Consider the following 13144-nt stretch of genomic DNA (forward strand, 5'->3'; position numbering starts at 1 on the left):
ATTTTCAAGGGTCAGGGTGAGTCAGGAAACTTATGTATGTATGTGCATGTGTAGAACAACTGGACCTCCACATCCATTAAAGACTATATTAATTCGTTTGGTGAAGCTGCCAGATGAAGATTCAGAAGGTCAATGGCACATATAATGATCAATGGGACACTCAAAAAGTATTAAAGTTTGATTCTAAGTTTTATCATCTTAATATCCGGCTTTCAAAAGGGATTTGAGTTAATTCCTACAAAATTCATGAACGGGCTTATCATTTTGCACCGTTAATTTCAGAACAAATATATGGCTATGCATTTTGATATATATATATATATATATATATATATATATATATATTTAAAAATCTATATATCCTTAAAATTCAAAGCCACATCAATAGTTTAAATGAGATTTCTTTTCACCAAGGAGGGAGGAGGCAAGCATTTTTCGTATAAGGACAAACTAAATACATTAATTAATGATATAATATATAGTACATGCTTGAACTGTTGAAGAACTGTCAACCCTGATCCAATTTATTTCGGTGTCTGTATACATTGACTATATGTATATAATAATAGGAACAATTACAAATTAGCTGCAGTAAACTCTACTGTGCCACTGTCGGTGGTTTGGAACTTAATTGGGGGAATTAACAAGATTAGGTTGGACTATAAAGAAGAAGAGAACACTGAGAATGTAACCCTTCAGTGAATTTATCTGCTAATTAATTGATCGGTGGGGCAGACATATATAATTTAATCAGCCCTTTAATGATTGAATTTATTTATTTATTGTTTTTAACACTTCAATGATTGAAATGAACAAACAAACAACATGAAGAGACTTCAATATTGTTTTTGGTCTTGCATGGAAAACCAAGTGCAATTAATGTCACTTAGGATTTACTATTATGCATCATTTTTTTGTCATGCTATAAACTTGACGCTAATAACACAGAGGGTGAAAAAAAGAAAAAAAGAAAAAAAAAAGAAAAGGTAAATAATTATATATAGTTAAAGTGAAAATATAAGGACGTGTTTGGATTGTAATTCTGAAAATCAAGAATTCAGAAATTAAAGAGAAAACTGCTTTCAAAAAGCATGCAGTTTTCATAAAATAATTTAAAAAAAACTGAACTAAACATATTTTTTTTTATGAATTTTTATTTTGAATTATTTGAAAATAAAAAATTATTTTTAAAGTTACAAACTAAGAAGGATCTAAGTTAACAAGAGTGACTTTCTAGTAAATTCTGCATGCAAAGAGCAATTGGCATACTATCATAAGATTGAAATTCTGCCTTCGAAACCCCTAACCTCATTGTCCCCTAAATTGTTTCATCCCCCATCCCCCCTTGTCCGTGGCGTCCAGATCTACCAATGCCTCTCTTTCGTCTTCTCCACCGTAGAATGAACAGAGAGCAATGGTGGCTTGTTAGGTTAGGGTAAAAGAGGAAAAACAAACACAAGAGTAAGGGAGGGATATATAGAAAATGGTTTCATATGGATTCTACAGGTAGACTATTTGAACATGCATGTATGATCTATCTTTTTTTTTTTTTGAACATGTGTCAATTTCTCATAAAGCCGCGTCAACCTGCAGGACCCAGCATTGTTCAATCTCAATATACGTACTTGAGGAGAATTTGACTATAAAATGTCATAAAAGGAGACAAATAAATGTAGTTTGACCGACAAAAAGTAAAAAAATATATAAAAAAAAAAATCAATCAATTCTATTCTTTTGATTCTTGTTCAAGCGGATTAGAAATTTTTTTTGATTTTTCAGAAGGAGATGATTCACGTTTTGTGAATAGTCGGCACATTATGAAATATTAAAAAAACATTTTGGGAATAGGGGTGGGGAGGGGGGATTGGAGCAATTGAAATTTTATTAGAAAATGAAGAATATATCATTAGCCATCATTAGCCCTACAATGACACCAAATAGGAACGACCCAAGAATTTCCCTTATATCATTAATTAAGAAAATGCTAATGCTTTGAACAAAAAAAAAAAAAAAAAATTAAAATTTCTATTTCTATACTATTTTTCAAATATATATATAGCATGCATAGTTGATTCTTATGATACAAATGCTAACACCTTTTACTAAATAATTTTAGTTAAAAATAATAATTAAAATTCATAACATGTCTATCACTTGTATTCTCAAGAAGAGTTGGCATCCTCATCATATAATAGACAACTACATTCCATCACGAAGCATTCAACCTATCCAATAAGAGCGTCAGATCATTTTAAGAGTTTTTTTCCTTCACATTATTTTTAAAAAATTATGTGAAAGGTAAGGGTGACAATTCGTGTTCGTGGATTAATTATAATTATGTCGTGTCGATGTAAGAATATTATACTAAACAGATAAATCCAAACTCAACCCATTTAATAATCGTGTCAATAACCCTCAATATTAGCCTAATCCGTTTATTAAACGGGTAAATGCATTAATCCATTTAATGACCTATTTATTAAAACAAGACCGTTAATATTTAATCAAATAATAAATAAATAAATAAATTGTCACAATTAATTCAAATATTCATAATCTGTTTATTAAATAGGTAAATGCATTAATCCATTTAATGACCTATTTATTAAAACAAGACCATTAATATTTGATTAAATAATAAATAAATAAATAAATTGTCACAATTAATTCAAATATTCAAAATAAGAAGAAATAGACGAAATTTATGTTGAAATGACTTATCTATCCATAATAATTGAGTTTAAATAGATAACATATTATAGATTATATTTACTATTATAATATGTTGAGTTAAACGGGTTATACGGGTTGAACTCATTTACCTTAATCCGATACGATTAAGTAAATGGATTAATTTTATCAATCCATTTATGATTCGAATCTGTTTAAAGTTAATTTAAATCCATTTATTTTATTTCGTGTTCTGAGTAATTTATCACCCCTAATGAAAAGGTACTCAAACACGAGTATACCATTTCGAGACTTAAGCAACCCATTCGGTAATACCAGCTTTTAGAATTTTCATCATGCCTTTAACAGGAAAAATGTCATAATTCAAGGAAGGCATTTAATTTATATCCTCTTCCGAAAGAAGAGGAAAATAATATATTAAGAGGTAAAAGAGGGGGGCTAGTAATAAAGAGAGGCGTTTAATAACATAACAGCACACCATGGTGCCAAACCCAAATCAGATGGAGACATCTCTCCCTCCACCTCACCCCCTTCCTCCGAAGGAATCGCTCGTTCAACGTTACAAATTTGTTTGGCGTCTTCTTCTCATTTCAAATCTTGCTCTCGGAGGTACTCCCCCCCCCCCCCCCCCTCTTTCTCTCTCTCTCTCTCTCTCTCTCTCTCTATATATATATATATATATATAATATCGTATAATGTTATGAACTGCCCTAGGGTTTTAAATTGTAAGTTCGAATGAGTATTGACTAATCCGCTTTTCACGGAAGTGAGAAGATTGATTGACTTGAAATTAACTTAGGTTCTTTATTTGCATTTTAGTCTGATGTTGTTTGCAATTTGGCATATAATGTGTTTGATATTTTGACTCTGAGATAGGTTTTAGCTGGTTTTTAAAGCAGCGATGGAGACATATAATTTTAAATGATGTGTTGAGTGCGTGGTGAGTTCGTCCATGGTCCCTTAGTGGGGTGAGAAGCAACGATATGAAAACAGATGGATTGTGGCATTAAAAGAAGTTGCATTTCAATATCATTTAATCATTGTGTTATTAATAAGCTCTGTTAAAGAAGAATTTGCATAGCATTATATATATATATATATAACATCTGTGCCATTGATTATTACTTATCAAAAAAAAATCTGTGCCTTTGGCGCAATTTTGAGCCTCGAAGCAGTCACTTTGACAAATACCAAAAGTTAGGTTTGTCTCGAGTCCTCCCTCCCTAGGACCCTTTCATGGCAGGACCAGAACTGGGCAATGCCCTCTTCATATGAAGCTTGTGGTATGGGTTGTTGCTCATTTCTTTTTTAAGTGGAAGTTTGAGGCTTCCTTGGTTCTTGATTTCTAACAGAAGCTTGTCAGAGTTTTTTTCTTAAGTCTTTTTTTTTTTTTTTTTTTCGATGATGGTGGTGTCCAGTCTCTTACAGCACCTCACATTCCATCACCACACTCATACAGTACCCTCGTTCCACAAGTATGGGGAATTACCGGAAAATTACTTGTGGGCCCCCCTTAAGGAGATTCTAACTCTCAACTGCCAAGATTTTATGTGAGAGTCTTGTCATTAAACTATTGGGATTGAATCTTGTCAAGTTTTTGTTTTAATATTTTTGTTAATAACTTGTTTGTGGTTGACTTGATCCCAGTTATTGACCTGTTTTATAATATGTTTGTCTTGGCCTTCCTTTTTGTAATAAATGTTAGTTTCCTATAGTACATTTCCGGAGTATTTTTCAAGAATCATGTTGTTTCTTCAATAATGTGGATTTGGATTTTGATGGTTTGGGTTGATTAGGGTATGGTGGTGGGAGAGAGGATCAGGGATAGTTGAGATGATAGAACTTCAAATTCAACTGGAAACTACATGGTATTTGTAGAATTCAGATGCATGGTAAGTTGGTAACTAAAAAATTTCTTTCAACCAAATGAAGTTTTTCAATTTATTTGCAACCCCCCCTCTCTATTAAAAAAATAAAAATTAAACAACCATTTCTAGGCGTTTTATTGATATGCGCGAATAGTATATTTGACAGTATATTCTAGAAAATGGGCTAGTCTGTGTTTAAGTAACTTGTGAGTTAAGATGTCTGATCTATGTCTGATATAGAACTTGGTGCAGCGTAAAGATGATTATTGTTAGTTATGACACTCAAAATTTGGGGAAGATGCTTACTGGCACCCCCTTCAATTTCAGATCCTTGCTGGCATATATTTACAATCAAGTAGATATTAATAAATGATGACAGAGATTTACCCAAAAAGGAAAAGAAGAAGAAGAAGAAGAGAGAGAGAGAGAGAGATGACAGAGGTTTTGATGCATTCGTAGAAGTATCAAAATAAAACTGAAGGTCTTAATTTTGATTTGTAAGAAATATACACACGGCACTTACCAAATTTTTACTTCTTTTGCTAGGCAAGGAACTCTATAGACCAACATAGGAAGGTCAAGCTGAGGACAGATAACTCCTCAAACTTTCTGAACCTGACAATCGTACAACTCAATAAAAACACTATACAATTTATTTATTAGTATACTTTAAGCAACACCCTGCAACTTTTGCTTTGGACCACTTGATGTTGTTTTTCAAACATACAAGTTCTAGCAAGAGTTTTTGAACTGAAGAATAAAATCAATATTGCACTGACCCAACACAATTGGAAACTCTTTTATTTTTTGTTTAACGGATATTTATATCGATTTGCCATCCAAGCTGGCTGTCAATATGCTGATTATTGTTCCGAATCTGCAGATTGTTGCTGCAGTATTTTTGAAATTGTTAAATGTATGATCTGTTGTACCAAAACCTGAGTTAATTTTCTTGTAATGTCTGCGGACAAAGGTGCAATGTGTGCCATACTGCCCTTCTCCCCAACAGAAAGCTTAACAATTTTTTTGCGTCTTTGAATCCCAAACAGGTAGACCCTCTAATATAAAGTGTGGGTTGTTTCGTAGAAGAAATTGACTGTAGGAGAATCAGAAGAAGATTGCTGAACTTTTATTTATTTAGGTAAATGCCGTAAATAGTTGCAATTTTATTGCCAGTATTATATTAGCAGTTTTGAGTTGAAAGATCGTTCGCATTTTAAATTATAGATGACTGTATATGAAATCCTTAATTGTAAGTTTTCCCTCTTATTTGACCATTATTTTTTATTTTTTATAATTTTCTTTCTATTGTTGAACACCTACCGTCGCAACGGATGCATGCATTGATACTCTCTCTCTCTCTTTTATTTTTTGGTGGACAAGCAAGAGTATATTTGCCGACAAGAAGAGATGGATAGATAGATATATAGATAGGTTTATATATGTGTGGGGTGTGTGTATATTTAGAGAGAGAGATCAACATTGACCCAAGGAAAGTATGCTCTTTTTAGAACTTTTTCTACTGGAAATATTTGCATCTTCAGTTCAATCATGGCTGTTTCTTTCCCCTTCATTGGTTTCTATTCATCATGTTTTGGATGTCATGAATTGCCTCAGAATTGTGAAGCCTTGAATTCAAGCTTTTTGACCCGCAAGATGTCTTTATATTATGAATCTTAAGGCAACTAACTAGCCTCTATCTGATGTTTTGCAGCTTATATGTTCGCGAAGGCAAGAAAGAAAGATACGGGCACACATGATAACAGAGCTGCTGCTAAAGTTTCCTCTGCTCCAATTGTGACTACAACTACTCCAATTCCTGAGGAACCAGTCCTCTCTCCTCCAATTACAGAGCCTGTAAAGGTGCGCGAACCCATTCCTGAAGATCAACAGCGTGAACTTCTCAAGTGGATATTGGAAGAGAAAAGGAAGGTCAAACCCAAGGATCTTCAAGAGAAGAAGCGAATTGACGAAGAGAAGGCTATTCTTAAACAATTTATTCGTGCAGAATCTATCCCAAGTCTTTGATGTTCCTTTTGTTCCTCACAGAAGGAATGCTGGGCAGGCTCCCAATTCAACTGGTGCTCCTTCAAAGTCAATTATTCAAATGTTGCGTGTCACTGGTTTCACCTGCCTTTTCATTGTCTCGGGTTTGGCTTTATATTTGGACCTGACTTGTACATCTCCTGTTACTCTCTAGCTCGCATCCTTTTATTTTTTGGCCATTTATGTGAATCTTATAATTCCTAGAAAATGAAGGATCAAGAAGAAGAATACAAACGGCCCTCCGCTGAGGAGATTTTAGATATTATGGATATCCATGGGATTTTTTATTTTTTTATTTTTTATTTATAGTGGAAATCATTTGCTTTGCTTCCTCTTTCAGTAATTTTGCATTAACTATGTATTTTGACCCTTTTGTACAATGGTTACTGTTAGCAATTGTCACAATAGCCTCTTCTGTAGACTTTTGGTTTAGAGAGGCAATTATCTAATTTCACGCAATTGAGAAGAAAGGGTGAAAATGGTCAAATTGAGGACAGCGGACCTTAAATGGGTCACGCAGGCCAAAAATTGGGCCTTAATCAGTCCATGGTCTTTAAGACAGTGGGGTGTGATGTGATTCACCCAAATAACTAGTTTGGCCTGACCAGATAAAGCCTAATTGTTCAGACCAGACAGATCGAGATATTGGGCCTTTTATTTATTTATTTATTTATTTTTGTATTACTAGTTTAAATGACAAGAGAGACAAAAATAGAGATTTGACCACCAAGCGTTTGAGGTGGTTGATTAATAGTTTGGAGGTTGATGGACCCCACATCATATAGCACCCCTCTCCACAGTCCAACCACATCCACACTCTGCTATCTAATCCAATCTCTCAGTTTTATCTCAGGCACCATTCGCAAAGTCCAAAACTCTGAAGTTGCTTGCACCAATACATACAAATTGAAAAAATCAAACCGATTTTTAGCTGGTGGTTCAATCTTTTTCTTCTCCTCAATGCCAGGAACCATTCTAGTTTCAGGTATGCAAAAGTCTAATTTCAGTAACTGTATTTCAAATATAGCAATCAACTCTATACGTGTGTGTGTATTGATGCAGTCCTGGATTTTGAAGGCATAACATTCCCATCTTCATCACCCCCTTCATCAATGTCCATAAAGGGTAGGCAGATTTGAACTTATTGCCTCTTTATATTACAAAGCCAAAGAAAAATGATATTCTTTGATGTTTACATGTTTTTGAATTTCACTAAGATTTATCTTTGCATGATTCAGTTTCCATAGGGAAAAGCGAGTATCAAACTTGGGACAAGGGGGACTTCTCTTTGTAATGACTTTAGATTTTCATCTTCATTTGAAATTTTCTTCTCTATAATTATCTAAACTCATGGTGATGGATTGTCAAATTTGTGTTGATCTTATTACAGCCCATTAACAACCCTTCGCGATAATTTGGTTGTTATACTTCAAGATATTGAGGGAAATGAAATATCACAAACAGGTCAATCATCACACGTCCAATTTGAACTCTTTATTTATAATGTGTGTGCTTGTATTCCTTTTCCGGGAGAGAGGCTGATGGGGAAGATTCTCTTTCTGGCAGTTGTTAAAATCATGTCTATCGTTGAAAGAGGTGTCTGGGATGACTTATTCCCCTTCCAAGGAGGTGGGTATGTACATATGAAGTTGCAGTTCACCCTTAGTGAAGTTGAGCGCAATAGAATCCGCAACATGGTAATGTTAACTCACTACTATTTTCCCTCCTTTTATCTATTTATGCTGTCACTTTGCCATGACTTTGGCTTTACCATAATTCACAAATCATTTGACTGTTAAAACAACAACTAGATCCTCCATATTTTATCAGAATATGCTCCGAATAAAGCAAATTTTTTTGGGTCTTATTTCAATTTCCTATGCTGTTCCTACACAGGAAGCCAGGAATGTCTGTACATAAAATCTGTTTCCTGAAACATCTTAGAATGAATTTTGCACTAAATACGGGGGCGAAGCCAATTAAGGCCTGGGGCACATGCCCCCTGACCTAGTCCCGCCCAATAGAATGTATATATATATATATATATATAGTTAATTTATATTTTTTTTTTAGTATTTATGAAAAATTATATATCGTGCCCCCCTAAATTTTTAATTTCTAAAATTATTCTAACTTTTTCTTTCTTCTTGTTCTTTAAAAAAAAAAGTCAAATTTCTTAAAAAAAAAGTCAAATTTCCCTTTTTGAATCATACTCTAATTTTTATCCTTTCAAATATATATCAATTTCCTTTCCTTTTTTCTACTTAAAATTCTTCTTTTTGCGTGTTATATCAATGTTAGTTGACTAAATAAACAGCTTATCAGTGTATTAGGAAGGTCCTTTTAGCCAATTGGTCCTTATTTTTTTCTCCTTCCGTTACAACTGGTTCAGCAGGATCTGCTTTAGGTTCTGTCTCAAAGTATACATATTAGATGATTAAAAAAATTTGTCCACATTGTTGTTTTTGTATTTCCCAATTTCTTGTTGGACCATACATATTAATTCTTGAATTTGTTTTCAGAGGGAAACTGTAGTGAAAAAGAAACAGGTGGAGCTCCTCAATAGCAGTGCTAGACTTTCAGAGACTGCCAGTACTGCTGGTATTAGTGCAGCATCATCTTCATTCCCCGTTAATGAAATCTCAGGTTTGATCTTTGTATCCGTTACAAGAGAAAAAGAAAATAAAATAAAAGAAAAATGAATCAATAACGGCACAAGATTGTTGTTGATGTATTTGTACCTTTGCAAATTTTCTGTAAGGAATTTTTCTTGATGTTCCGAGTGCTGTGTCTTCTCAAGATTCACATAAAAACTTTTTTCGTAGTGAAGCGATGAGCAATCTAGAAGTACCCACTCAAGTCGATCGGCCATCAAAGCGTGCTACTTTCTTCAAGGATCCACCATCCGAAGCTGGTAACAAAGAACAAACTCTTTATCAAAAAACAACCCCAGTTAAGGATTAATCCCATTGCCACAATTTTCATTTCACCAAAATAAATAAATAAATGAAAGGATAACTTAAGCTTTTCTAACAGTCAATTTACCTGTTTTAGAAAGATAGAGACAGAAGGGAAGACATTTCATCCACAACTCCCATGTCACAAGGGGTTGAAGTACACAAGGAGTTGGTTCAGAAGATTCAGACTCTGTTGCCGCATGGTAATGTTCCCTCGAATCCCTCAGAACCTATTTCTTCACAACAGACTTCATCTAAGTTAGGATGCTTAAATCCAGATGTTGCTGTGAAGAAATATTCTGTGTCTCCCGACCTGCAAGATGATCTAGCTGATAAACCTGAGAAGCAGGGTGCATTGGAGAAAACTCCTAGCAATGTAAGGAAGATGATAAGTGCCTTTGAAAGTACTCTAGCTCAGGTACTTGTAATGTGATGCTATAAAGAGTTCTTCATGTCCTGTTGCAAGTAATATACTTCTTTTTCATTTATGTAATATTTGACAATATTGAGTGGAAGCAGGATATGCGACCTCGTACTAAATCACCAGCAACAAAATCTCAATTGAACAAAGTAGGAAAAGAAGGTCCTCTGAAGGATCAATTTTTAAAGGATGTCAGGAGTTCAGCACAGTTGAGTTCAGGAAGGCTCAAGAATCCTTTTCTTACAGGGGAGTTGCAACAAAATCTGACAAATATTGCGAGAAAAGGAGAGTATATAGGACATGATAGATATTTAGGTGGGACTAAATCACTTCTGAGTGCTAGGGAGTTGAAGGAATTGAGCACCACACAAATACAATCAAAAGATAGAAGTTCAACTCCAAAGGGTAAATTCAAAGCAGTACATGAAGAAATGGCTACAAAAGAAGAAAGAAAATCTCCAGTAAACATGGTGAGGACATTTGCTGCTGATACAGCTACAGTTTCAGGAAGAATATACAATGAGCATTCTAGTAGACACCAAAATTCTGATTTGTTCACTGATCTGCGAGATTCTGGTAGCCCTTCTGCTGGGATCAGAAGACAAATTCACTCAAAAGTTTCACATGATATTAATATTCGAGGAGCTTCAAATGATGAATTGAAATCAGTAGAATATTGTGGCAATGATCATTACTTCTTTGAAAGCTCTGGCGCCTGGATATTCGCAGATGACACAAGACACTTGTGCATAACAACTGGAGGTAAAAGGGCAATGAATTTGATGGGAGGCTGCCATGTTGAAGCCAAAACCCATCAAGGAAAGAAGAGTGATTATATACCAGAAAGTATAGGAAAGGTATCTTAATTTCTCAGTTGTCTAATTTGGTTTGCCGTTACATTGTTTGATAAGGTACTATACAAGCCTGTCAGGTTGTTGGTCTTCTGTGTTTATGTGAGAGATGCTATAAGATTATTTGTGAGTGAAGGCTTTAGTGTTATTATCATAATAATGTATTTCCATTGAAAATTGGAAATTTCAACCCCTAAGAAATGCATTTAGCCAATTGGATACAAGAATGCTAAAAGTTCGTTCAGCATACTGGAATATATTATAAATCGATTTATTTTTATTTCTTTGGTTGGGGGGCAACATATTTAAGTGTGGTATTGTGGAATTGAATTTCTTGTGTTTGAACAGGAAATCAGATAATAAAATAGTGTGTTAACATGATAATTTTCAGCATAATGTGCAACATAAAACTGATATTGAGGTGAAGAAAGGTGAGAAGACTTTTCACAATTTGAGAAATTCAAGCCCTGAGGATTCATCAGATGTTGCATCCACTGGACCTGTTAGACAGGTTACATTCTTCTTTTTTACTCTCCACATGCCATTTTATATCTTAAAGATATTTCTAAGAAAATAAAATAAAATAAATAGAATTCATATCATATAATCACAAGGATATTACAATTCAATCTGAGATATATTAGATTCCATCTTTTTTTATTAAGTGCTACTTGAAGCATTACTAATTTTGTTTCATTATTGTTTCTAAACCATAGGAAGGCACTATGTAAATTGCCATTGATTATTGGTGCTCCTTTTTTTCTTAACAGGCAATAAAAGTTGCAATCATGGTGGCCTTTGGAGCACTTGTTTTCCTTAATAGAGAAAGAAAACCCAGGCACGTCTGTTATTACCAGTTGAGATCCATTCATTTCAATTTTATTAGTTTGCATAATTGCATGCCAGTCTAAGGCTGTCTGAATCCTCCAACACTGAATAAAATTAACCCCGTCTTGAGAAGGAACATTTTCAAAATCATTTGATTTTTTTTTTTTTTTTTTTAAACTTTGAATCATTTTTTCATTTCTAAATTTGTTCAAAGTCGTTTGCTTTTCATTTGATGCAAATGTAGTGCCATTTTCCTGCTTGTAATGCATGACCTCATCAAAAAAATCAAAAGTTTCCCATAAATTGGTATTAGTAACACTGTAATTGTATTGCAGTGCAAGTGTCTCCAGAAACTCAGATAATATTTACAAAGTTATTGTTTTCTAAACTGCTACAACCACAAGATAGGATTATCCTACAATCAAAAAGTACGATCAAACTGTGCTGCGAGGTACAAACGCTAAGGGCAAATATGCACAGTGCAATACCTAGAACGGAATCAAGGTGTTGTATACTTGGAACCTGGAAAACCTGAAACTCCTTGTAGTCATACTGATACATCCCTTGATTCACATTTAATAACGATCATTATGCTTGTTATTATAGTTATTATTACATTTGGTGCCCACTTCTTTATCTGTTTGTTTTTCCTTTTCTTTTGGTGACAGAAAAAGCAACACAAAAGAAAACATTCCTTTTTTCGACATCTCAGATTATATGGATCAATGAACATTGACTAAAAGGAGGTGCCATTCAAAGCAAAGGATGATTGATAGATTGAATTTGTCATAGCCTGCTTGGGGATGCTCCATTGGTACTTTCTTATAGACATATGTTGTCAGGTTGCCTTTTCGTGGAACTGTAGATACAAATGCTGGTGCAGAAACAGTCGGTCATTCCTGAGGGATGAAAACTACGTGAATTTATCATTTATTTTGTATTTATCAATAATTTCCCCATCAATGGTGATAAAATGTGGACAAACAGGCCTTTCTGGTTACTGATTTGGATTATTTTATTATGGCTATGGGTCCTGATGTAAATTCAATAATTCACTGAATAATTATTGGTTCTGATTTAACATTGTTCTCTTCAGAACCTTGAATGAGCAGTATCAATCCTAACAGTCAAGTGGAAAACAGCAATCAGGGTCTTATTTCTTGAATCGATGCTGAATTTTTATTGATTGTTTATGGTGGCAAGGTGATCTCATTGAAGGTTATGATTTTTTTTTAAAAGCATATCAGGTTGAATGTAACACTCTCAATAACATAGATAAGAAACTATAGTAATGCTATTTTATCATCTTGAATCCAGTTGAATTCAGATTTGTCAAGCTGGAGTATGTCTTGTGAAAAGTAGAATTTATATAGCAATGTTTTATATATGTTGCAATATTATTATTTTATACTGTTTTGTTATTTTTATCTATCACATATTAATATTAAAAACTATACTATTATTAAAAACACAAAGAGTTTC

General features: G+C 33.8%; 2 protein-coding genes across 7 annotated transcripts; both read left to right on the forward strand.

Annotated features, from left to right (window-relative positions):
* Positions 1 to 3087: 3087 nt before the first annotated feature.
* On the forward strand, positions 3088 to 6935 carry LOC132277109 (uncharacterized). The gene is made up of 2 exons (XM_059778850.1): positions 3088 to 3300; positions 6274 to 6935. Exons 1-2 carry the CDS (start codon positions 3171 to 3173, stop codon positions 6585 to 6587), a joined length of 444 nt encoding a protein of 147 aa, XP_059634833.1. The 5' UTR covers positions 3088 to 3170; the 3' UTR covers positions 6588 to 6935.
* Positions 6936 to 7355: 420 nt separating this feature from the next.
* On the forward strand, positions 7356 to 12743 carry LOC132277105 (uncharacterized). 6 transcript variants are annotated; one of them, XM_059778842.1, is made up of 13 exons: positions 7356 to 7590; positions 7668 to 7730; positions 7844 to 7895; positions 7996 to 8069; positions 8172 to 8302; positions 9128 to 9251; positions 9436 to 9557; positions 9660 to 9765; positions 9841 to 9980; positions 10082 to 10840; positions 11226 to 11345; positions 11605 to 11690; positions 12331 to 12743. In XM_059778842.1, exons 1-13 carry the CDS (start codon positions 7371 to 7373, stop codon positions 12389 to 12391), a joined length of 2058 nt encoding a protein of 685 aa, XP_059634825.1. In that variant the 5' UTR covers positions 7356 to 7370; the 3' UTR covers positions 12392 to 12743. The 6 variants fall into 6 exon arrangements, with proteins under 6 accessions (XP_059634825.1, XP_059634827.1, XP_059634826.1 ...); XM_059778844.1 differs by having other exon boundaries at positions 11605 to 11672; XM_059778843.1 differs by lacking the exon at positions 12331 to 12743 and adding an exon at positions 11998 to 12166.
* The last annotated feature ends 401 nt before the right edge of the window (positions 12744 to 13144 follow it).

Source organism: Cornus florida, unplaced genomic scaffold (genome assembly GCF_030987335.1).
Source record: "Cornus florida cultivar Cherokee Brave unplaced genomic scaffold, ASM3098733v1 CherokeeBrave_3.0.0_Hap2_Chr10, whole genome shotgun sequence".
NCBI lineage: Eukaryota > Viridiplantae > Streptophyta > Magnoliopsida > Cornales > Cornaceae > Cornus > Cornus florida.